General features: G+C 38.3%; 1 protein-coding gene across 3 annotated transcripts in view; it reads left to right on the top strand.

Moving 5' to 3' along the window:
- The window catches only part of LOC135107280 (exonuclease 3'-5' domain-containing protein 2-like), a 169,954-nt gene that overhangs the window by 127,504 nt on the left and 15,075 nt on the right, over nt 1-27,375 (top strand). For all 3 annotated transcript variants that reach the window (XM_064016950.1, XM_064016951.1, XM_064016949.1), the window contains 2 exons: nt 10,734-10,913; nt 21,755-21,962. In XM_064016950.1, coding sequence (XP_063873020.1) covers nt 10,734-10,913; nt 21,755-21,962 — 388 coding nt within the window. The remainder of the gene's footprint in view (nt 1-10,733; nt 10,914-21,754; nt 21,963-27,375) is intronic.

Here is a 27,375-nt window from a genome sequence, read left to right as displayed (position 1 = left end):
TATAAAGTGAAAATTGGGAAGCATGAATGGTATAATGCTAGGTGTGTAGAAGCAAAAAAGGAAAAGAACAAGGCATGGAGGAAAATAATAAGATAATCGAACAAATACTAGATAAGAATGCAGAGAAACAAGAAATGAACATGGCATAATAAGAAGAGAAGAAAAAATAAATTTTGAAAATAACATAGTAAGAAAATGCAAGGAAGAGCCCAAACTCTTCTACAGATATATAAATGGAAAAATGAAAGATATGGATGACATAAACAAGTTAAATAGACAAGGAAGAATTTATGAAATTACTGAGATTAGTGAACTAATAAATGAGAGTTTTTAATCTGTGCTTAAGAAGGAAACCAATTTTGTGGCACAGAAAGTGTTATCACAGAATGAGAGAATGCTGGAGATACAAGTAAAGAGACAAGAAATCAAGAAACTGCTGGAAGAGCTGGAAGTTAGAAAAGTAAATGGGTGGATATTAAAGAAAATGCAGAGAACAAGTGGAGGAACCCTGATGGGATATAACCAACAGCTCCTTGAAAGAAGGAAAAGTACGAAGGGAATGGAGAAGAGCTAACAGAGTCCCAATATACAAAGATGGAAATAAAGTAGAACCATTAAATTAGACCAGTGTCATGAACAAGTATTGTAAGCAAGCTTTGTGAAATAGTAATTAAAGATAGATGGGTGCAATATTTAGAAGATGAAAAGGTAATAACAGAAAAGCAATTTGGATTCATGAAAGGGAGATCCTGTGTCACAAATCTACTGAGCTCTTATATAAGAGTAATAGATGGAATGCAAGAGAGGGATGAATGGGTTGATGCAGTATACCTGGATCTCAAAAAAACATTTGATAAAGTGCCCAACAAAAGTAAGACTTTTGTTGGGAACTTTTTTGTGGAAGTTAAGAGAATGAAGGAGGACTAAAGGGAGCAACATTGAGATGGATGGATGAATATTTACAAGGGAGAGAAATGAGAACAGTAATCAGAGACACTGATTTAAGTTGACACGAAGTGACAAGTGGGGTACCGCAAGGATCTGTGTTAGCACCTATTATATTTCAAATACAGTGGAACCTTGGTTTTTTAATTTAATATGTTCTAAATGCCATTTGAAATCCAAAATTTTGAAAACCAAAACTATTTTCCCCATAGAAATCAACATAAAATAGATTAATCCATTCCCAGACACCCAACCACCATGTCTTGTTGGATAATGACCTACGCTCCCACTGCTAAGATGGCAGCTCCACAACATCTGCAGCTTAGAAATGTTTTTATCCAGAAAGGATGTACTGAATGAACTTAGTGACACAAAACTCATCAAAAGATATTGTTTAGATAATGCAGGCATCCTCTTTGTCACTGGTTAAGTGAGCAAAGCGTTACAGAGTGACAAAGAGAGGAGCAACCCACTCACTGCCAAAATGAAGGTGATCATAACACTTAGACATCTTGCTGCTGGGGAAAGCTACTGGGAAAATGGAGTTGTGCAGTAATGATGGCGTTGTGAGTCATAGAGAGCCACAGGAGGCTTGAGGTTACTCCTGAATGCCAAATCTGGCTTGTTTACATCGAAGTTTTTCAACAGATCACATTTAACTTATTTCAAAGATTGAAATACTGTTTTACCCTCTGTGTCTCCAAATATATAGATATGAAGAAAATATTTATAGAAACTATAAATTAGTAATAAATGGCAACTTTTACTCTGTCTTATAGTATTTGAAATCAAGTAACTTTGTTCGAAAACTGAATAATGGTACGGCAACCGAAGTAGTTATGAATCAAATTTTTTTTTTTTTAAACTGAGTTGTTTGAAAAGGGAGACATTCAGTAACCAAGGTTCCACTGTGTATATATATATATATATACGAGTATATATATATATATATATATATATATATATATATATATATATATATATATATATATATATATATATATATATATATATATATATATATATATATATATATATATATCATACAGTATAATGCATGACAATGCATAGTTATTAAAACATGCAACCACAATAACATACTGAAATTTTGATAAATATTTAATTGGAATAACAAACCAAAACTGCCATAACAAACTCGCCACTCGTGCGAACACTGAAATTTTAATGAAAATTCAGTCGGAATAACTAACCAAAACTAGCAAGAGAAACTTGTCATTACTGCAACCACTGGAATTTTAGTAAAAATTTGATTGGAGTAACTAACTAAAACTAGCAAGACAAACTCGCTATTCGTGCGAGCACTGAAATTTTAATAAAAATTTAATTAGAGTAATAAACTAAACTTTGCAAGATGAACTCACCAGCTGTGTCAGTCACTGCTCACCTATCTGTTGCCTATCCCTTTCTCCTGTTTTTCCTTTCTCCCCCTTCTTTCATCCTGTCTCTAACCCCCTCCCTGTCACTTCCTCTTTCCCCTTATTTGCCAGAAATAAGGGACAAGGGAATGAACCTCTCTCTCTCTCTCTCTCTCTCTCTCTCTCTCTCTCTCTCTCTCTCTCTCTCTCTCTCTCTCTCTCTCTCTCTCTCTCTCTCTCTCTCTCTCTCTCTCTCTCTCTCTCTCTCTCTCTCTCTCTGTGTCATTTTGTCATTTTCGCTTCATCGTTTCTCACTCTTTCTCACTCATATTAGTAATTCCATTTTCATTATCAATCAGTCTCATTTCTCCTCCATTTCCCATGGAGGAAGCAGTAGACACCTGCTGAAATGATAATTACTCCCAGTGAAGTCTAAAGCACTGTTCAGGGAGTGCTGTGAACTTATCATTAAACCCAGCTGTGACCTCACTGAACATTTCCCTTTGTGTCTCACAACACAAGGGGGCAGTCACACCCTGCCCTCTAAAGACAACTCTCTTCATCCACACAAAACTACAAGCACCTAATAACACACACACCCTTCACTCAAAAATTTTAAAATCATCATGGCAACTCCTACACCAGCCTCACAGTCCCCATCTGGGGAGGGGACCATAAATGTCCCCAGGTCGGACTGCCTTTCTGTTGACGACCCTAAGTGTCTTGACACCCCATTCAACTTTTTCTTCATTAACTTCTGCAACATTCACAGTCTAAGATCTAATTTTCAATCTGTAGAACACCACCTCTCCTCTTCTAAACCTCATCTTCTTTTCCTCACTGAAACTCAGGTGTCTGAGGCAACTGACAGTAGCCCCTTTTCTGTTCCCTCCTACTTTCTCTATCCTCATTTTCAATCCAAAGCTGGATGCTGCATTTATGTGCGCAATGACTTAACCTGCTCTCGTGCCCACGCTCTTGAATCTTCCAAGTTTTCTACCATCTGGCTACGACTACAGAGTCACTCTCAAACTAAATTTATCTGTGCTGTATACCTTTCACCTAACTCCTCTGACTATAAGAAATTCTTTGACAACTTAACTTCCAAAGTGGAGTACATTCTGATCCTCTTCTCTTTTGCAGAGATCTCCATTCTTGGAGACTTCAGTGTTCACCACCAGCTTTGGCTTTCCTCTCCCTTCACTGACCATCCTGGTGAACTAGCCTTCAACTTTGCTATCCTCCACGACCTAAAGCAATTGGTGCAACACCCTACTCGTATTCCTGACCGTCTTGGAGATACGCCCAACATTCTTGACCTTTTCCTGACCTCTAATGCTTCTGCTTATGCTGTCACCCTTTCTTCTCCGTTGGGCTCCTCTGATCACAATCTCATCTCATATCTGTATCATGTTCTATCGCTCCAATCCCTCCTCAGGATTCCCCTAAGCGAAGGTGCCTTTGGCATTTTGCCACTGCTAGTTGGGGGGGACCTGAGGAGGTATTTTGCTGATTTTCCTTGGAATGACCAGTGCTTCCATGTCAGAGACCCGTCTTTGTGTGCTGAGCGCATAACAGAGGTGATAGTGTCTGGCATGGAGGCGTACATTCCTCACTCTTTTTCTCTCGACCTAAACCTTCTAAACCTTGGTTTAACACAGCTTGTTCTCGTGCTATACATGATAGAGAGGTGGCCCACAAAAGCCTTCCATCACCAGAATCTCATGCACTTTATATTTCTGCCTGGAACCATGCCAAGTCTGTTCTCCAACTAGCCAAAAACTCCTTCATTAACAGAAAGTGTCAAAACCTTTCAAGATCTAACTCCCTTCGTGACTTCTGGCATCTAGCTAAAAATATCTCCAATAACTTTACTTCTTCTTTTCCTCCTTTATTTCAATTAGATGGCACCACTACTATCACATCTATTTCTAAAGCTGAACTCTTCGCTCAGACCTTTGCTAAAAACTCTACCTTAGATGATTCTGGGCTTGTTCCTCCCTCTCCTCTACCCTCTGACTACTTCATGCCACCTATTAAAATTCTTCGCAATGATGTTTTCCATGCCCTTGCTGGCCTAAACCCTCAGAAGGCTTATGGACCTGATGGGGTCCCTCCTATTGTTTTCCAAAACTGTGCCTCCTTGCTTGCACCTTGCTTAGTCAAACTCTTTCAGCTCTGTCTGTCAACATTTACCTTTCCTTCTTGCTGGAAATTTGTTTACATTCAACCTGTTCCTAAAAAGGGTGACCGTTTTAACCGTCCTATTGCTGACTTAGGTGGTATTTACTGTATGTATATGTGTGATGCTGACAGTAGGTAAATGTGACCTATACTTGTCAAAGCAGAGCGAAACTCAGGGTCATAATGTGCAAAACTCAGGATGGTAATTTAGGACTTGGCGCAAAACTCAGGAGGGTACTGTATATATATTTGTTGTGTTATCTAAAATCTAGTAGTGCAAATGTGCTCATTTTCATGTGTTTTTTTTTCGAAAATTGTGATTTTTTTCTTATTATTATTTTCTCATTCCTTGGAACCAATAAATTTTTCCCATAGGTTTTTCAGTTGCCATAACACACATTTGCCATAAGGAATACTACACTAGACAAATTAAGTTCCTTGTTGCATATATATATATATATATATATATATATATATATATATATATATATATATATATATATATATATATATATATATATATATATATATATATATATATATATATAGTGGAACCTCTGTTATAGAACTTAATTCATTCCTGAATACCATTCAAAATCTGAAATATTCAGAAACTGACACAATTTTCCCCATAGGAGTTGATGTAAAATGGATTAATCCATTCCCAGACACCAGTCTACCCTGTCTTAGTAGCTTGTGACAGATTCTCCCGCATCCAAGATGGCTGCTTCACAACATTTCCAGCTCACAAATTATTTATTCAGAAAGGATGTATTGAATAAAATTACTGACACAGAACTCATCAGAAGATATTGTTTATACCATGTAGGTATTCTTCTTGTCACCAATCTAGTGAGGAAAGCCTTACAGAGGGACACAGAGGAGCATCCCACTTACTGTCAAAATGAAGGTGATCATAACACTTAGACATCTTGCTGCTTAGAAAAGCTACTGGAAAAATGCAGTTGTGCAGTAGTGATGATATTGAGGGTCATCTAGAGAGCCACAGGTGGCTCGGGATAACTCCTGAGCTCTGAAAACTGTTTGTTTACATCGAGGCTTTTCAAGAGGATCACATTTACCTTATTTTAATGATTGACTTGCTGTCTTACACTCTGTGTCCCTCCTCCAAATATATAAAAATGAAGTAAATATTTATAGAAACTATAAATTAATAGTAAACAGCAGCTTTTGCTGCCTTTCAGTGTTTGAAATGAAGTAATCTTGTTCTAGAACTGAATTATGGTACTGCAACCAAAGCAAAAATGAGTTCAAAAATTTTCTTCAGAAACCAAATTGTTAAAAAAAGGGAGGCATTTGGTAACCAAGGTTCCAATATGTGTGTATATATATATATATATATATATATATATATATATATATATATATATATATATATATATATATATATATATATATATATATATATATATATATATATATATGCATCCTTGTTCACTTCAAATTCTACTTCATCTACCTGGATATATATATATATATATATATATATATATATATATATATATATATATATATATATATATATATATATATATATATATATGTGCGTGCGTGCGTGCGTGCGTGCGTGCGTGCGTGCGTGCGTGTGTGTGTATACAGGGTTCTCTGTGAGGAAAGTCACATGAAGAAATTAAAGACCATAATTCCAAGTTGAAAATATTCTAAGGTCAAATATATTTAACACCATGTTTTAGGAGTTACTGGGCATTTATATATGAATACATAGCAATGGCAAAGTGGCTACACTGTTCCATCCTGCAACTTCTAGATAATTGTTGTTGCCATATGGAGTTCATGTTATAGCTATTAAATTTAATTTCATCTTTATTTCATCTTTATTTATGAAAATCTTGATGAGTAATAACTAAAACATAAAATCCATATGGCAACAGCAATCAGATGAAAGTTCCAATAGGGGACTGTGTGACCACTTGCCACTGACATTGAAGTTACAGGTCATATTTAAATGTCCTGTAACTTCTAAACAATAGCATTATAAACATTTGACCATAAAAAATTTCTGGCTTAGAATTCAGAAAATGAAGAAATGGTTAACAGCAAGAGTTATTTAGATTGTTGAAGGAACATGTGAAACACATAGAATTCTGGGAGCTTTTGCCCATGCTGAGGAAACTGATACATTTATTGAATTAGTTCTTTAACAAGAGTGTAAATGAAAGACAGCAGATCCTTATAATCCAATTTATTGAATGAAAGTAACACATGATGCTGTGGCCTGGAATAGTGTTAATGACAATGAAGTTTTGGAGATTATAATTTTTTTAGTTATATACTGAAGGTAAACTTAGGTTTTAGGCACTTGGTTCACCTTATGTGTATGGCAGACCTATGTAGCACTAAGTACATAACCCACACTCTCCACAGGTCTGAGTACATGTTTGACTATTTAGCTGTAATTATCTGTGCATTATAGTGGTGGAAAGAGTCAGCTGAAGTGTTGTGTGAGTGGTCACTAGGCAGGACCTGCATCTTACCCTGTAGGGAGCTTAAGTAGGTATATTTGCTCTGGGACATGCTATGTGGACACTTACAAGTACTATGAGGGGATTTGAATCCTATCTTTTTTTTTTTTTTTTTTTTTCTTTTATGTAGGAAGGATACTGGCCAAGGGCAACAAAAATCTAATAAAAAAAAATGCCCACTGAAATGCCAGTCCCTAAAAGGGTCAAAGCAGTGGTCAAAAATTGGTGGATAAGTGTCTTGAAACCTCCCTCTTGAAGGAATTCAAGTCATAGGAAGGTGGAAATACAGAAGCAGGCAAGAAGTTCCAGAGTTTACCAGAGAAAGGGATGAATGATTGAGAATACTGGTTAACTCTTGCGTTAGAGAGGTGGACAGAATAGGAGTGAGAGAAAGAAGAAAGTCTTGTGCAGCGAGGCCGCAGAAGGAGGGGAGGCATGCAGTTAGCAAGATCAGAAGAGCAGTTAGCATGAAAATAGCGGTAGAAGACAGCTAGAGATGCAACATTGCGGCGGTGAGAGAGAGGCTGAAGACAGTCAGTTAGAGGAGAGGAGTTGATGAGACGAAAAGCTTTTGATTCCACCCTGTCTAGAACAGCAGTATGAGTGGAACCCCCCCAGACATGTGAAGCATACTCCATACATGGACGGATAAGGCCCTTGTACAGAGTTAGCAGCTGGGGGGGTGAGAAAAACTGGCGGAGACGTCTCAGAACACCTAACTTCATAGAAGCTGTTTTAGCTAGAGATGAGATGTGAAGTTTCCAGTTCAGATTATAGGTAAAGGACAGACCGAGGATGTTCAGTGTAGAAGAGGGGGACAGTTGAGTGTCATTGAAGAAGAGGGGATAGTTGTCTGGAAGATTGTGTCGAGTTGATAGATGGAGGAATTGAGTTTTTGAGGCATTGAACAATACCAAGTTTGCTCTGCCCCAATCAGAAATTTTAGAAAGATCAGAAGTCAGGCGTTCTGTGGCTTCCCTGCGTGATATGTTTACCTCCTGAAGGGTTGGACGTCTATGAAAAGACGTGGAAAAGTGCAGGGTGGTATCATCAGCATAGGAGTGGATAGGACAAGAAGTTTGGTTTAGAAGATCATTAATGAATAATAAGAAGAGAGTGGGTGACAGGACAGAACCCTGAGGAACACCACTGTTAATAGATTTAGGAGAAGAACAGTGACCGTCTACCACAGCAGCAATAGAACGGTCAGAAAGGAAACTTGAGATGAAGTTACAGAGAGAAGGATAGAAACCGTAGGAGGGTAGTTTGGAAATCAAAGCTTTGTGCCAGACTCTATCAAAGGCTTTTGATATGTCCAAGGCAACAGCAAAAGTTTCACCAAAGTCTCTAAAAGAGGATGACCAAGACTCAGTAAGGAAAGCCAGAAGATCACCAGTAGAGCGGCCTTGACGGAACCCATACTGGCGATCAGATAGAAGGTTGTGAAGTGATAGATGTTTAAGAATCTTCCTGTTGAGGATAGATTCAAAAACTTTAGATAAGCAGGAAATTAAAGCAATAGGACGGTAGTTTGAAGGATTAGAGCGGTCACCCTTTTTAGGAACAGGTTGAATGTAGGCAAACTTCCAGCAAGAAGGAAAGGTAGATGTTGACAGACAGAGCTGAAAGAGTTTGACTAGGCAAGGTGCAAGCACGGAGGCACAGTTTCGGAGAACAATAGGAGGGACCCCATCAGGTCCATAAGCCTTCTGAGGGTTTAGGCCAGCGAGGGCATGGAAAACATCATTACGAAGAATTTTAATACGAGGCATGAAGTAGTCAGAGGGTGGAGGAGAGGTAGGAACAAGCCCAGAATCGTCCAAGGTAGAGTTTTTAGCAAAGGTTTGAGCAAAGAGTTCAGCTTTAGAAATAGATGTGATAGCAGTGGTGCCATCTGGTTGAAGTAGAGGAGGGAAAGAAGAAGAAGCAAAGTTATTGGAGATATTTTTGGCTAGATGCCAGAAATCACGAGGGGAGTTAGATCTTGAAAGTTTTTGACATTTTCTGTTAATGAAGGAGTTTTTGGCTAGTTGGAGAACAGACTTGGCATGGTTCCGGGCAGAAATATAAAGTGCATGAGATTCTGGTGAAGGAAGGCTTAAGTACCTTTTGTGGGCCACCTCTCTATCATGTATAGCACGAGAACAAGCTGTGTTAAACCAAGGTTTAGAAGGTTTAGGACGAGAAAAAGAGTGAGGAATGTACGCCTCCATGCCAGACACTATCACCTCTGTTATGCGCTCAGCACACAAAGACGGGTCTCTGACACGGAAGCAGTAGTCATTCCAAGGAAAATCAGCAAAATACCGCCTCAGGTCCCCCCAACTAGCAGAGGCAAAACGCCAGAGGCACCTTCGCTTAGGGGGATCCTGAGGAGGGATTGAAGTGATAGGACAAGATAAAGATATGAGATTGTGATCGGAGGAGCCCAACGGAGAAGAAAGGGTGACAGCATAAGCAGAAGGATTAGAGGTCAGGAAAAGGTCAAGGATGTTGGGCGTATCTCCAAGACGGTCAGGAATACGAGTAGGGTGTTGCACCAATTGCTCTAGGTCATGGAGGATAGCAAAGTTGTAGGCTAGTTCACCAGGATGGTCAGTGAAGGGAGAGGAAAGCCAAAGCTGGTGGTGAACATTGAAGTCTCCAAGAATGGAGATCTCTGCAAAAGGGAAGAGGGTCAGAATGTGCTCCACTTTGGAAGTTAAGTAGTCAAAGAATTTCTTATAGTCAGAGGAGTTAGGAGAGAGGTATACAGCACAGATAAATTTAGTATGAGAATGACTCTGTAGTCGTAGCCAGATGGTGGAAAACTCGGAAGATTCAAGAGCGTGGGCACGAGAGCAGGTTAAGTCATTGCGCACATAAACGCAGCATCCAGCTTTGGATCGAAAATGAGGATAGAGAAAGTAGGAGGGAACAGAAAAGGGGCTACTGTCAGTTGCCTCAGACACCTGAGTTTCAGTGAGGAAAAGAAGATGAGGTTTAGAAGAGGAGAGGTGGTGTTCTACAGATTGAAAATTAGATCTTAGACCGCGAATGTTGCAGAAGTTAATGAAGAAAAAGTTGAGGGGGGTGTCAAGACACTTAGGGTCGTCGACGGAAAGGCAGTCCGACCTGGGGACATTTATGGTCCCCTCCCCAGATGGGGACTCCGAGGCTGGTGTAGGAGTCGCCATGATTTTAAAATTTTTTGAGTGAAGGGTGTGTGTGTTATTAGGTGCTTGTAGTTTTGTGTGGAGGAAGAGAGTTGTCTGACCAGAGATCCTAGCCATTTAACTCTCATTTGAAGGCATTCTCAATTTTAAACTGAAATAATTATTGTCTATCACCAGTATTAATATTTTGTGGGAAATAATGTATTTCCAATAGATTTCTGGCTTTAAGGATGTAGATATCTGGGATATTATGGAATACGTTATGTTTTTTTCTGTAAAAAATTTCCTAACATTATTTACTTTTATTGTGTCATATACCAATTCTGATCTCATGTAGGAAGGTTTCACACACACTTAACAGGTGACCATTATGGTTCTGCCTGGGACTCAGTTGCTTGTTGCTTCTTTCCCAGATAGCCTTTAACAATATTATTAGTCTATGAGAAATGCTGTCAGTTATTAAAAAGAGCATCTCCTTTAGAATAAAGATACTTGGTACTGAGTCATATCCCATAATTGTTAATCTGTACACAAATATTGTGATACAAATTTCCTGACTGATGCTACAGGTGCAAGGATGCATAGACCTGCGACATCTGGTGCTGCTAAAAGAGAAAATTGAAGGTAATGGAGGAGGCCATCACCTAGGTCTCAGTGCTCTTGCCAAAGCCTTCCTGGGCATCACCCTGGACAAGGACTGGAGAGTTAGAGCCAGTGACTGGGAGGCAGATACACTATCCAAAAGACAGGTTAGTGCAAATGTTTTATACAGTGGTTGAAGAATATTTAAGAGTAATCAAATAAAATTTCTTTGTCTATTAAATGTACTGTTGTCACAGTTGAAAGGTAGCTTAGAACTATAAAACTTTTGAAAAATTATTTATAGTCTGAAAGTATGGAGATGTTATAGAATCCAACAAACCTGTGTGACCTTTTCCACTTACCTTTTTTTATTTACTTGTGCATATGATGAGTACAAATTATTCTAATATTAGAATGAATATAAATAATTAAAGTTAAGCTCTGATATTAGAAAATTATGAAAATTATGGACCTAATTATTTAGAGAAGTATTTGATTACTCATATATATATATATATATATATATATATATATATATATATATATATATATATATATATATATATATATATATATATATATATATATATATATATATATATATATATATATATATATATATATATATATATATATATATATATATACATATGAATTAAGTTAAAAAACCAAGGTTCCACTATATATATATATATATATATATATATATATATATATATATATATATATATATATATATATATATATATATTGGAACCTTGGTTTTTTCACTTAATTCATATATATATATATATATATATATATATATATATATATATATATATATATATATATATATATATATATATATATATATATATATAAATAAAATGGAACCTTGGTTTTCGAACTTAATTTGTTCATGAGTGCCACTCAAAATCTGAAATGTTTGAAAATGAAACTATTTTCTCCATAAGAATCTATGTAAGATAGATTAATCTGTTCTCAGATGTCTTAACTGGTAATGCCTGACACTCCCATTGCTAAGATGCCTGCTCCACAATATCTCCAGCTTGGAAATTTTTTATCCAGAAAAGATGTATTGAATGAACTTAGTAACACAGAAATTATCAAAAGTTTAGACCATGCAGGCATTATCTTTGTCACTGATCAAGTGGGGGAAGCCTTACAGAGTGACACAGAGAGCAGCAACCCACTCACCACTAAAATTAAGGTGATCATAATACTTAAATATCTTGCTGCTCGGAAAAGCTACTGGGAAAATGCTGTTATATATATATATATATATATATATATATATATATATATATATATATATATATATATATATATATATATATATATATATATATATATATATATATATATATGGTCAGGTCATTGCTATTGCAAGGGTTTGGTTCCACCAAAGCTCTATGTTAGATGTGATTTGTGTTAGAGTTTTAATTAAAGAGAAAGAAAAGGTTCTGAGCTGACTGAGACAGAATCCCAAAAATTAAAATTTAAGATTTCTAGACTGCATTTACATCAAATTTTTTCTTTGTTTATAATTATAGGTAAGAAATACCTAGGAGTTCATTAAACATTAAGAGGTTAATGAATAATATATGGAGTTTTTCTTTTTTTATTAGTGTACATCACATGTGAGTGGTGATTAGTTGGCGCATTAATGGCAGGATATAGCTACGAGAGGTTGTGGGAGGCTCCAGCACTGCCTTCAGATCAGCAACCTCTCTTTTAAAGCCCTCAAAGTCCACAACAGACACAACAGAGGCTGTACCATCATCTGCTTCCTGTGGCATTTTTATCATTTGTGGGTCATCAGCTGCTTCCTCCTCCTCCCTCTGCTGACTTGCTCATACACAACAGTACACCTAAAAGAAAAAAGTGCACACACACACACACACACACACACACACACACACACACACACACACACACACACACACACACACACACACACACACACACACACACACACGCACACACACAGACAAAAAAAAAAATAAATAAATAAATAATAATAATAATAATAATTGCACTAACTGTATGTACTGAATAACCTTGCACTGTGTTGCACTCTTGGAGGAGCAGCCACAGTACAGCAGAATGTGAGAGTATACAGTTCATCACAAGAAATACCCTAGTAAAGGGATACAAGAATCAAGTATAAGCTTACCTCATCAGCATATAGCTGACTGACTTCTCCAGTCCCATGGTGGTCCATGTGTCACCTGGGTAAACCCAGAGAAAACCATCCCAAAGTTCTGAACCAATTACTTAGTAACACAAATGAATCACAGCATGTGAAACCTGCACTTACAGAATAAGCAAATGAAATAAAATATACTGAGAATCCTTACAATATGATTGTCATAGAACATCATAATACCTCCTTGATGAGCCTGAGGTCCATCGCCAAGGCTATATGTCCAAAATCCTGAAGGGCTTTGGGTTCCTCTTAGATCATCATGAGTTGTCTGGTCTGTATTCTTCCAGTATTGCAAACTGCTCAGCCCTGCTTTAGCATCTAAAGCAGCCATCAACTCCATCGAGTGATTTGTTATGATCAGAAACCTTTTTGGGTCAGCCCCCAGTTTCTGAATTCATCTCAGATGTATGGAATTGTTGCAGGTGTTCCAAGTGATGTCTCCATAGAAGACCCTTTGGCAGAACTCTCACACTGAAGCTGCAACTTCCAAATTGCTTCATCATGACTGGACTTTAGTAAAGCATTTGACAAGGTACCCCATCAAAGGCTCCTGAGAAAGGTTAGGGCACACGGGATAGATGGGAAGGTGTTAGGCTGGATAGGGTCATGGCTTAGTGACAGGCGACAGAGAGTGGTAGTAAACGGCTCGAAATCCGAGTGGGGTCATGTAATTAGTGGGGTGCCACAGGGATCAGTATTAGGGCCATTGTTATTTCTAATGTATATCAATGACTTGGATAGTGGAATTAGTAGTGATGTTAGTAAATTTGCGGATGACACAAAGATAGGTAGATTAATTAGGTCAGAATCGGATGCCATCGCCTTGCAGGCAGACTTAGATAGAATGAATGAATGGACGGATAGATGGCAAATGCAATTTAATATCAATAAATGCAAAGTGCTTAGCGTAGGTAGAGGAAACCCACACAATAGGTACACATTAGACAACCAAACTCTGGTAGGTACAGGGTACGAGAAAGATTTAGGAGTTATAGTTAGCTCTGAACTCCGTCTAGGGAAACAATGCATAGAAGCCAGAAACAAGGCAAATAGGGTACTAGGATTCATTTTTAGGAGTGTTAAAAGTAGAAGACCGGAAGTAATATTAAAGTTATACTTGGCGCTGGTCAGACCTCATCTAGACTACGCGGTGCAGTTCTGGTCCCCACATTACAGGAAAGATATGGGTCTATTAGAATCAGTACAGAGGAGAATGACTAAAAGGATACAGGGGATGAGGAGTATTCCCTACGAGGTGAGGTTGAAGCTGTTAAATTTACATTCTTTAGAGAGACGTAGGTTAAGAGGGGACCTGATAGAAGTCTTTAAGTGGTATAAGGGTTATAACAAGGGAGATGTAAGCAAAATTCTTAGGATCAGCAACCAGGGTAGAACAAGAAATAATGGGTTCAAGCTTGAAAAATTTAGGTTTAGGAAGGAGATAGGAAAAAATTGGTTCTCAAATAGAGTGGTAGATGAGTGGAACGGACTCAGTAATCATGTAGTTAGTGCTAGGACACTAGAGAGCTTTAAGAGAAGATTAGACAAGTTTATGGATGGGGATAGCAGATGGAAATAGGTAGGTGTGTTTCATACAGGGACTGCCACGTGTAAGCCTGGTCGCTTCTTGCAGCTTCCCTTATTTCTTATGTTCTTATGTTCTTATGACAACAGGCACCCTTTGTGGGTCCTTGTCCCTCCTCAATCCACAATATAGTGTGTAGCAGGCATCCCCACCTTGAAGAAGCCTAAGACTCTGGCAATTGTCTCAGCCTGTGAAGACCTGGCAGCTTCTTTAACTAGTTTCCCTTGAGCTGTATGGCGTACTAACAACAATAGAGTGTAATTTTAGTAATGAGTTGCTGAAAAAAACACTTGAAATTGATGTCCTCCAGCACTGCTTGAGACACTCTTGCAAAGCAACCTGAGGTGGTAAGGGAGATTTCCTCAGAGGCTGCTTGAATGTCTGAATCAGACACTCCATGACCCTATTAGTAGAGGTATGGTACAATGTGCCCATCAGATGTGTAATATTTGTCTCCTTGCACCAGGTCTGGAACTCTTTGCTGAGGAAGCATGAATTGTTTTCAGTCAACATCGAGTGGGAGTAATCAAAATAAGCAAACTCTTGTTCCAGTAGCTGGATCATTGTCTTGGTTGATACTGACTATGTAGGGTGATTACAGGGATAAGAGTACATATCTATGATCCCATGAAACTGATGGCATGATCAAGATGAAGGCTTTTTCATACAGTATCCATGAATGTACTGCTGGCTTTGCTGGCTTATTCTGATGCTCAACACATGATGCACAGCTATGACCAGTCTTCTTGACATCTTGATTGATGCCAGGCCAGTAAACAGTTGTTTGAGCAAGCTGTTTCATCTATTGTATTCTGAGATGTCCACAGTGGAGAAGCTGCAAAATGTGAGTGCACAAACTGGCAGGTATCACCACTCATAATCCATATAGAAGACAGTTGTTATTTGTCAACAGCTATTCAGTCAGACGACAATATTCCTCCACCTTATCTTTGATATCTTCCTTACTTTTGGGTGGTCAGCCTTCTTGACAATACCAAATGACTGTCACAGCTACCAGATCCTTGGCCAACTCTTTCTGCAGTGTCAACGCCTTAAATTTTATTGATAGCACAGATTGTATTGACATCATCGCCATTTTCCTCCTTATCAAAGCAGTTGTCATTACCAGCAGGTAAGCAGCTCAGTGCATCTGTTTTATGGTGATCTGTGGTTTTCCTGTACAGGGCTATGGTATAGTCCTGCTGGTTTAGCTGCAAAGCCCATTGGGCCAGCTAGTTGACAGCGGGTGCAGGGGTCACCTTTCTTGGTTCAAACAACATTAGTGGTGGATTATGATCCATTAATAGTACAAAGTGTTGTCCATGGAGATACTCTTGGAATTTCTTCAAGGCAAAGACGATAGCAAAGCTTCCTTTTGTATTTGGTTGTAATTTTGCTCCGACTTAATAAGTGTCTTGGAAATGTTGGTGATTGGTTGGTCACCACCATCTGGACAGTGGTGAAAGAGTACAGCACCAATCTCAACATTTGAAGCATCACACAAAATTCCAATTAGTGTAGATGTATCAAAGTGACCTAACAGAGTAATTGTGTACAGCAGTATCTTCTGGAAAGAATTTGTTCTTGTGGATCCTATTTCCATGTAGGATCTTTCCTAGTCAGACAATGTAGAGGCTCTGCCATGGTTGCTAAACATATTAGGAATTTCCCATAGAATTGCACAGACCCAGGGAAAGACTTGACACTCACAGCATCTGTTGATGCCGGCTTATTGATTTCATTGTTTACCTTGGTCCCTTTAGTGATACCCTCTTCAGACAATACATGCTCCAAGTACTCGACATGGGCCTTGGCAAAACAGTATATATGACTGTTTTAATGCTGTTTTCTTGAGAGCTTGCAAAGGAAATTTCATGCTTATTGTTATGTGACAAAAGTTGTTATTATTATTATTATTATTATTATTATTATTATTATTATTATTATTATTATTATTATTATTATTATTGTTCCTCCTACACAAGTCCCATAGGAGGAAAAACCGATGAAAATAACTCGCGAGGTGGAGCAACACATGGGGGCTATCAAACAGCTCAAGTCTCCTGGTGTACTGAGTTTAATAACAGTGGTGAACCCAAACATCTGTTTCGTCTGCTGACATGGCAAACCCGCAGGCAACAATGACGTGTCAGGCACAGCTTATTTGTGCACTGACCTATGAACAAACATATAATTTATACCCAAATTAATGTAAATTCATATATGATAATAAATCAAATATCAACACCCTTTAAAGTCTCAATACAAATAATCTTGGTAATCCCATTCTTCCTCACAAACTGAGTGAACCAAGTTAAAACCCCTGGCGTCAACATCATTCAAACCCTTGGCACCAACATCTCCCCACCATAGGAGTACTTTTAATAACTCCTATCCTTACTCTCAACAACATGATCATATGGCATCAGGATGTATAAATACAAATGTCTCACTAAGAGACAACTCAACCCTCACCCTGGGAAGCAAATGATACAATAAAACAATAAACAATATCCAAAGGGACAATACTAATCATCAACCTAAATCTACAATACATCTCAAACCCTCAAATCTCTCATATTCAGCCTCTGAGGAGGCTTTACAGTTCGTCCTGTTCTAGACACATAAGTTGACGACGGTGTCATGGAGTAAGCCTCATCAGAACCTTGAGCACGTGCTGGAAAGGCATCTGTTGGTGGTAAGGGACTATGAGCTTCATCTGTTGTAGCATCCTCCCCTGCAGATGAAAGCTCCAAGTTATGCAGTTTTTGCACTGGCCTACTAATTACTCCCTTTGCAGTCTTAACTTTGACACTACAAACTATTCCATCCTTCCCAGGGAATAGCTCAACAACCACTCCAAGGGGCCATTGCAAATGAGGAGAATTATCTTCCACAACAGATCCCTTCTCCAGTTTACATCTGGGTATGAAACCTGTAATGATAGGGCTAAATTCAATAAATAGTCAGACACCCACACACTCCAAAACTTATCAAGTTGTTGTCTCAGGCTTTCTCGCTCACATAGGTCCTTATGTGACATTTCAGGAACCTGGCAATCACCTTTAAGCTCTCTATGAAATCCAGCAGTGGCGCCCAATTAAAAAATGAGAAGGTATTTAAGGGCTTACAGAATTAGGATCATCTGTGGCAAAAGTTAAGAGTCTGGAATTTACACATGCCTCAATTTCATGTAAGGTAGTCTCTAGCTCACATCTTGTTAAACTTTTTATATCAAGAGCTAATTTAACAGATCGGACTAATCTTTCCCACCAACCTCCCCACCATGGAGCATGGGGTACAACAAACTTCCACTGGGGAGCAAGGGTGCCAAAGAACTGATGCATTTGTTTAGACATACTAATAAGTCTTGGCATTGTCAGAGTAAATAACTGATGGAAGGCCTCTTCCGGCAGAAAACCTATGAAAGGCAAGTAAGCAATCATCATAAGACATAGAGTTAGTCAACTCTAAGTGTACTGCATGGACATTTTCACAAGTGAATAACAAAATGTACAGCTTCTTGCATGGAAAATCAACACAAAACAGTGGTCCAACATAATCTACACCTGTCACAGTGAAAGGAGGAGCAGAGTTAATTCTTAGTCCTGGGAGAGGAGCTACAGGCTGATGGCAAGCTTGTGAGTGATGTCTACAACAAATCATACTCTCTACAGACTACCCTAGCAAGCTTTCTTAATCCGACAATTAAGTAGCAAGATCTTAATGTTGAAATTAAATTGGAAACACCTGCGTGTTTCAGAAATACATGTTGGAAACTAACTAACAGCTTGGCAATATGACCTGCTGGAATAATCATAGGATACTTGCAATCATAACTTAATGCAGCCTGGTCCAGCAGACTCTTGCTTCTCAAAAGACCATTTTCATCCATAAAAGGATTGAATTTCTTAATGTCAGAACTCTTAGGGAGTGACTTTCCAAGCATTAAGGCATTGATCTCTTGGCTGTACCTTTCTCTCTGAACACAAATTATTAACTTTGTCTTAGCTTGATCTAACTCTGTATAAGACAAGGGCCCAAAACATTTAACAGCATGAGGTTTACAATTGTTCACAAACCTTATTACCCAAGCTACACACTTAATAGCTTTTGTAAAATGGCCCCAGCGGGCATAGTCAATCCCTATTGATGGATGCTCGGACACTAAGCGTGTCACTGGGCTGTCAGGAAATACCTCCTCTACAATGGGCAGTGCTGCTGGTACCTCATCAATGATGCCTTCCCGTTCGTAACCCTCAAATATGGCATCATACTCCTCCTGAAGTTTAGGATTGGATTTAAATTTTTGCATCAAACATAACAACCTTTTTCTTGCAAGCCTTTCATTATTTTGGAGGCTACACTTATGCTCTGATTTCCAGGGAAGAGCAACCTCATATCCATCATCCTTAAACTTAACTGTCTCTGAAAAGGATTTTAACACAGGATGGTTGCTAACATCAGGATATACTTCCTTGTTACAAATTCCCACTGACTTTAAATCCCAAAACTTATGTAACTCATTCTCATTCAAATTGTTAATGCATAACATCTGAGACAACTTAACATTTCCCTTGAATGCTGAAGCACAAATCCCAGACAGGATCCAACCAAACACCGTCTCTTGAGCCACTAGTCCCTCAATCTGCAAATTCTTGTTGGGGATTACAAATTTCCAATAGGCATCAAGTCCTATCAAAATGTCAACATTTACTTTCCTGTCCTGCTCATACTCATTCGCTAACTGCACAGACTTAAAGGGCAGTAGGGTTTCAGCTGGAACACAAGGATGTAATAATGGAGCACATATTGTGGGCACTTCAGCTGCAAGTAAACACACAACTTCATTATTAACATCCACTAAATTCAGGTCATAAATATTACACTGGGTAGATCTAGAACTCTTACTTCCCCCAAAGGCAGAATAGGACATCTGTTCAGAAGATACCCATGTAGGCCTAACCTTCCTTACAAATTCACTCGACACATAGGATCAATCTGCCCCAGAGTCGAACAACAAGGTAGCTTCACTGTACTTGCCATGCTTTCCATACACTTTAACTTTTGCTGTTGGCAAGACACAACACCTTTGTTTAAAATGTGAAGAATGAGAAACACCAACTAGATCACCAGGCATAACATTGGTATCTCCCGTTTTACCTTCACTCTCATTGGCTGGGTGACTAACAGCCCTGCCCTTAGGTGAAACATTATCCTTTGAGCAGAGAAGGACATTATGGTTGCCTTTACGCTTAGAGCACTTTGCCTTGCAACCTCTAGCTATGTGCCCCCTTTTTAAGCACTTAAAACACAGCTCAGCAGAACAAATATTTTCCAGTCATTCTGCATGTGGAAGTTTGATAACTTTAAAGCACTTTTCACTGGAATGGGACTTATTACAAAATCCACACCCACCTGAATGTGTCTCTGAGACTGTCTGAAGAGCAAATGCAGAACTAGGAGACTTCTTTCTTCTCTCTGACTCCCTCACACTCCGGCCATCTGTCCCTGCAGCAGTAGTCACGTCCTTAAAGGAATCTGAGTGTTCACGGCGCTCAATCTCCTTCCTAAGAAAATCCAGCAGCCATGCAAGATCCCTTTCATGACCCGATCCTTCCCTCGACCACTCCAATTGAATGTCACTTGGCAGACGAGACAAAATCACTGGGGTGAGGAAGAGGCCCAACTCACTGCCACTTACCCCCAGTGCCTCCAAACTCCTGATGTGGATCAGGAGGTCATCCTGCAGCTTCCTCAAGGCAGACACATAAGTCGTGGATCCTTGAGGCTTGAACGGCATGCTCAAGCCAAGAAGAGCTTGAATATGGGCGAAGATAATCCTCTCTGGCTTCCCATACCGCTCCTTCAACGGATTACAGGCCACAGCATAATTAACTGCAGTAAGTGACAAGCCTTGGATGACAGACTTGGCCTCACCTTCCAATAAGGCCTGCAGATAGGTGAACTTGCTGATGGCTGGTAGAGTAGAGTCGTCTACCATGGCCACGAACAAATCCCAGAATGACTGCCACTGGGTTAGTTCACCACTAAACTTCGGCAAGTCGAGCCATGGAAGATTCACACTGGCACTAGTAGACACTGCGCTTGCACTTGCAGACTTATCTTCACTACTTCCCGACCCTTCATGGACGGCAGTCTTATCCAGTTTCACCAACAGTTCGCCAGCCTGCACCTGAACAGCTCTAACACCACTGCGTAAACTATCTGGCTTGTCCAGGTCTGCTTCCAACAACTCAGGGTCACTTATTGTCAGTTCATATTCTGCTTGAACTCGGTCCAAGGTGTCTAGACGCTTATCTAAATCTGCTATAGCATCTTCCAGCTGCACCCTGGACCCAGTTGGCAGTTCAAGCAAAGGCTGCAAAGCCTTGGAGGCTCTCGTACACCACCCTTGAGCAGCCGCCCATCCTCTTTCAAGTTGCTCCTTTTCCACCATCATGAGTAATCACCACAGCTTGCTGCACGTATACAGAAGTTCAGTTTGCTTGAGCACGTAAAGGCTGCTCCCGGTTCTGGGCACCACTGTTCCTCCTACACAAGTCCCATAGGACACATGGGGGCTATCAAACAGCTCAAGTCTCCTGGTGTACTGAGTTTAATAACAGTGGTGAACCCAAACATCTGTTTCGCCTGCCGACATGGCAAACCCACAGGCAACAATGGCGTGTCAGGCACAGCTTATTTGTGCACTGACCTATGAACAAACATAATTTATACCCAAATTAATGTAAATTCATATATAATAATAAATCAAATATCAACACCCTTTAAAGTCTCATTAAAAATAATCTTGGTAATCCCATTCTTCCTTACAAACTGAGTGAACCAAGTTCAAACCCCTGGCGTCAACATCATTCAAACTCCTGGCGCCAACAATTATTATTATTATTATGTATCATGCTATAAATGTTCCCTGATTGCCCATTTGTAGTTTGTCAGCTACTACTCGTATTTGTTGCATCACACTATAGTCTTTCATGTTAGTTTCTGATACTTATAATCTGAAATTCAAACCCATTATCTCTTGTGTATGAACCAAGAATATTAATGCTTGTACCATTGGATCACTCATATATAATTATGTAATAATTTTGTACCTGTAAATAATGATAAGAAATGATCCAAGAAACATTTTCATGCTCAAATCATCTTTCTAAAATTTATCAATACTTTCTGTTGTCTTAAAGGTAAAATATGCAGCTGATGATGCCCTAGTTGGGATGCAGCTGCTGATGGTTTTAGTTGTGGAGTTGTTGGGGAGGAGTGAAGGAGCTTCCTCATCCTTGCTGCCTCTCCTTTTACCTGCTTTTTGGCAGTCCCACCTTGCTAAGGCCATCCGTCAAATCTGCCACAACTATAAAGACCTCAAGTTTTCCACCAAGAATCAGGATGCAGGTTAGTCATAGTAGGATAAGATTACATTTATTGTCCTGTTGCATACAACACAATTTGTCTCTTGTTATTGGAGGGAGTGATAACATTCTGACTGACCTAAGAAAAAGAATTTTGATGAAGCAGATGATTTACATCCATCATATTTTCATCAACTTGAGTATATACTTATTGTACAACATATCCAGTGATAGGCACTGAACACCCAATTTCCTTACTTTCCTTACAATTTTGTTCAGCCTTACATTTATCTTTTGCAGTCAAGCAGCCATACCTGGTAGTAATGGAAAAAAACACATTACAGACTCCACCACAGACTTGTAAAACAAAGTAAGAATGGAGCTGTCAACTCAGATACCTCAATACTCTGAGAAAATGAAGGTCATGATTGCACCTTTTATACACAAGTTGTTTATTTACAGAACTCTAAAGTTGTCATCAATTACATTACCAAGATATCTGTACTCACTCTTTCAACAAATTCCACTCCAATTTTGACTTGAAAATCAATAATAATTTCTTTGTCTTTGTCTTTGTTGGTGTAGTTGTCACTACACCAGCTCACAAAATCATTTGAGCCAAATAGTCCTCTGAGTAATTATTGCTAATTTTGTGTAGTATCACTGTGTTATCTGCATACTTAAGAATTGTACAATCGTTGTATTTACTATAACAGTCATTTGTGTACAAGAAGAACAGGAGTGGTGAGAATACACACCCTTGTGGGGCACCAGTGTAAGTGAAGATAATATTGGATATGACACCATCAAGTTTTATATATTGAGGTCTTCCACAGAGATAGCTATAAATCTTTATAATTAGATTAGAATTGACATTCATGTTTAGTAATCTGTTAAGAAGAACATGTGCCTGGATTGTGTTGAAGGCACTACTAAAATCTATGAAGAGGTCTCTTACCTGAGAATTTTGATTTTGGAATGTTTTGCAGTATGATTAATTAGTGTTAGTACAGCATCCCGAACATTTTTTCCTCTGCAATATGCAACTGCAGTTAGTCTCTCATATGATCAACATACCTGCATAAATGTTTCTCAACAATATCTTCCAGACATTTCATTATTACTGAAGTTAAAGCAGCTGGTTGTAGGTCATTGAATTCCTTAGCAAATTTATTTTTGGGTACAGGAATAATTTTTACTAACTTCCAGAGAAATGGTACAGTACCCTGGTATAATGAGCCTTGAAAAGTGTGATTAGTGGCTTTGCAAGCTGCTCTGAACTTGACTTTACAACTCTTGCATTAACATTGTCTGATCCAGATAATTTTCCTAACTTTACACAATGCATTGATTGAATTACATCCTCATGAGTTATAATAATCCATTCATCCTTCCTGTCCTTGGCTAATTTTGAAATATTTTCACATTCATCTTTAAAATCAAATATATAAGATGATTTTGAATAGAATGTATTTAGGTCATTTGCATAACTCTCAATGTTTTCATAAGCAAGAGAGGTTCACTTGTGATGAAAACTTGACAAGATTTTCATAATCTTGAGGAGAATAAAGGTATAAAAGAAACTAATGTAGATTATATAACAAAATTATCTTGTCCTCCACAAAAAAGCTTCACTTATTTTCTCACTATAATAAAGTTTCCAGGGGAAGAATTCCCAAACTTCTACCCTCACTTGTTCATACATTTAGGTTAATTATTCAAATGAACTGTCAGAGTCAGTATATATATATATATATATATATATATATATATATATATATATATATATATATATATATATATATATATATATATATATATATATATATATATATATATATATATATATATATATACACACACACACACACACACACACACACACACACACACACACACACACACACACACACACACACACACACACACACATACACAGTGGAACCTCAGTTACTGAATGCCTCCCTTTTCAAGCAAATCGGTTTTTGAACAAAATTTTGAAGTCATTATTGAGGAGGCAATAGACACCTGCCGAAACAATAATTACTCGCAGTTAGGTCTAAAGCACTGTTCAGGGGGTGGTGTGAACTTATCATTAAACCCAGCTGTGACCTCACTGAATGTTTCCCTTTGTGTCTCACAACACAAGGGGGCAGTCACAGCCTGCCCTCTAAAGACAACTTTCTTCCTCCACACAAAACTACAAGTTGTTTTACTAAAAAGGTATGATTATACTAATCCTCTGCTTTATAAGTACAGTGGTACCTTGGGATTCAAACTTGATTAGTTCTTTTTGGCTGTTCAAATTGGAAATGTTTGAACTGGGAAGTAATTTATCCCATTCAAATTAATGTAAAAACAATTCATCTGTTACAGGTCCTAAAATCTTTTTTTTTTTTTTTTTTTTTTTTTTTTTGGGGGGGGGTGGAGGAGGGTTTATGTTGTGCCCTAAAATAGAATTGAATGAAAACAACCCAAATTGTATATATATATATATATATATATATATATATATATATATATATATATATATATATATATATATATATATATATATATATATATATATATATATATATATATATATATATATATATATATATATATATGTATATATATATAATACAGAAAAAGAAAACATGAAGTACCACATATTTTGGTGTATATGACGGTACTTGAATTATCCTAAAAAGACAAAAAAAAGGACTCCTATACAACAAAAAATAAAAAACAAAACAAAAAAAATACATAAATAAAAAAAAAACATATGCAAAATACCATGGCAAATAAACACCAACCTCAAAATGATGAGTCATCAAAAGTTCCTGTTGTCTTCAGTCTTGAAAATAGTTGTAGTTGATCCAATTTTTATATTATTCCTCTCTCTCTCTCTCTCTGTGTGTGTGAAAGTAAGAACAATCCTGAGAATTGATAAATAGAATGAGACTGATAAGAGAATGAAAATGGAATGGAAAGTGACATATTGTAAAATGAAAGAGAGGGAGGTATTATAAAATGAAAGAGAGGGAGAGAGAGTGAGGTATTACTCCCTTGTCCCTTATCTCTTACAGATAAGGGAGAGGGGAGGGAAAGGGAGGAAGGTTTGAGACTAGAGAAAGAGGAAGGAAGAGGAAAGGAACAATGGGAGGAAGGGACACATGGCAAAAGAGAGTACATGGGACAAGAAAGTGGAAGAGAGAGAGAGAGAGAGAGAGAGAGAGAGAGAGAGAGAGAGAGAGAGAGAGAGAGAGAGAGAGTGAGAGTGGGTGGGATGAGAGAAAGGGGCAAGGAAGGGGGAGAAGGAATGCAAGAGGGACTATGGTCTAACCATTTTGAATTGAGCGTCTAGGGGTTGTCCTTTCTGGGGATTTCCTGGCTTGTGGCCCTGCCAAACCTTGTACTAGGCCAATTATCAGATTTGAGCCTATGTGTTGCTGATAGCCTCTCTCTCTCTCTCTCTCTCTCTCTCTCTCTCTCTCTCTCTCTCTCTCTCTCTCTCTCTCTCTCTCTCTCTCTCTCTCTCTCTCTCTCTCTCTCTCTCTCTCTCTCTCTCTCTCTCTCTCTCTCTCTCTCTCTGCATATGCAAATTTATTTCTATCAGAGATCTATACTTGCCTATGCTCTCTCTCTCTCTCTCTCTCTCTCTCTCTCTCTCTCTCTCTCTCTCTCTCTCTCTCTCTCTCTCTCTCTCTCTCTCTCTCTCTCTCTCTCTCTCTCTCTCTCTCTCTCTCTCTCTCTCTCTCTCTCTCTCTCTCTCTCTCTCTCTCTCTCTCTCTCTGCATATGCAAATTTATTTCTATCAGAGATCTATACTTGCCTATAAATCATTTGAATTTTCTTTTAGATAAGGTACTTTAAGGGAAATATGATGTTATACATATTTTTATTTTTTAGTTTAGTGTTGGTGATTTTCCCTGTTTGGGCAACAGCTCTTTTCTTCCAAAAATACTGATTTACTGAGTAAATGACCTCTTTTCATGGCTGTGGAGGTGATGAGATTGAGCAGGAGAGCTAGCTTTCATCCTGGCTGGTGGCATGATTAACATGGTCACTCTGACCCTGTGACCTCACAGGAGACTTGACAATGCCTGGAGGAAACGTTGCCAAGTATTATGGTGTTTGCAAAAAAAACAATGCAAGTATCATTTAAAAAACATATTACATTAACTTGCTTTTTTTAGAGCATCACAGAATATATATATATATATACTACAACACCATTTGATTTTGAGGTAGAAAGTACCTGACATGAGGTATGTCTTGGTATAAGTGTGGCACTGCTGCAGGCCAGGGAATCCCTGGAAAGGACTGCCTTAATGTTCAGTTCAAAATGGTCAGACCATAGTGATCAAGTGGAGTTGCTTGAATGGGTGTTTGTGTTCAAACTGGAGAACTGCATTCAAATTGGAGGACAAAATTTATTCGCCAATCCTATTGGAATTGGAAGTTGTTCGAATTGAAGACGTTTGAATCATGAAGTATGACTGTATAACTTTTTAAAAGTTCCTGGCATGATATCTTTACAAACTTGTATGTTTGTTTTCAAACACATTCACATATATCCCAATAACACAACTTTTGAATTACAGTCTCATAATGTTAAAACAAGAAGACCCAAAGATCTTAGAATTCTTTCCTATAGAACTGACCTTGCATAGAGAAGTGTGAGTGTGAGGAGTGTTAGGGAATGGAACAGCCCTCCTGCAGGAAATAGTCACTTACATTGGTCAACTTGTTCAAAAATGAAATAAAATGTTCATTATTTCAAAGCTATGAACACTAGCTACAACAAATTAAATTTTATATTGTGTATTAATACACATCATGCTACATGTATGTTGAAAATTTAATACACAATTAAATAATAGAATACTTTAGTTCACATAAATTATATTATGTTTATGTATGCATGTATGTATGTATGTCTGTACATAAGTATGTGTATGTATGTATATGTGTATGTATGCATATATGAATATTTGTTTGCATGTATGTATGTATGTATGTATGTGTGTGTCTACATATGTATGTGTTTGCATGTGTGCATGTGTATGCAAGTATGTAAGTAGGAATATTTATGTAGGAGGAGGAGGCAGTAGACACCTGCCGAAACAATAATTACTCCCAGTGAGGTCTAAAGCACTGTTCAGGGGGTGCTGTGAACTTATCATTAAACCCAGCTGTGACCTCACTGAATGTTTCCCTTTGTGTCTCACAACACAAGGGGGTAGTCACAGCCTGCCCTCTAAAGACAACTCTCTTCCTCCACACAAAACTACAAGCACCTAATAACACACACATCCTTCACTCAAAAAATTTTAAAATCATGGCGACTCCTACAGCAGCCTCGGAGTCCCCATCTGGGGAGGGGACCATAAATGTCCCCAGGTCGGACTGCCTTTCCGTCGATGACCCTAAGTGTCTTGACACCCCCCTCAACTTTTTCTTCATTAACT

This window comes from Scylla paramamosain, chromosome 15, assembly GCF_035594125.1.
Source record: "Scylla paramamosain isolate STU-SP2022 chromosome 15, ASM3559412v1, whole genome shotgun sequence".
Lineage (NCBI taxonomy): Eukaryota > Metazoa > Arthropoda > Malacostraca > Decapoda > Portunidae > Scylla > Scylla paramamosain.
Note: the sequence above shows the minus strand (reverse complement) of the source record. Positions and strands in the feature narration are given on the sequence as shown.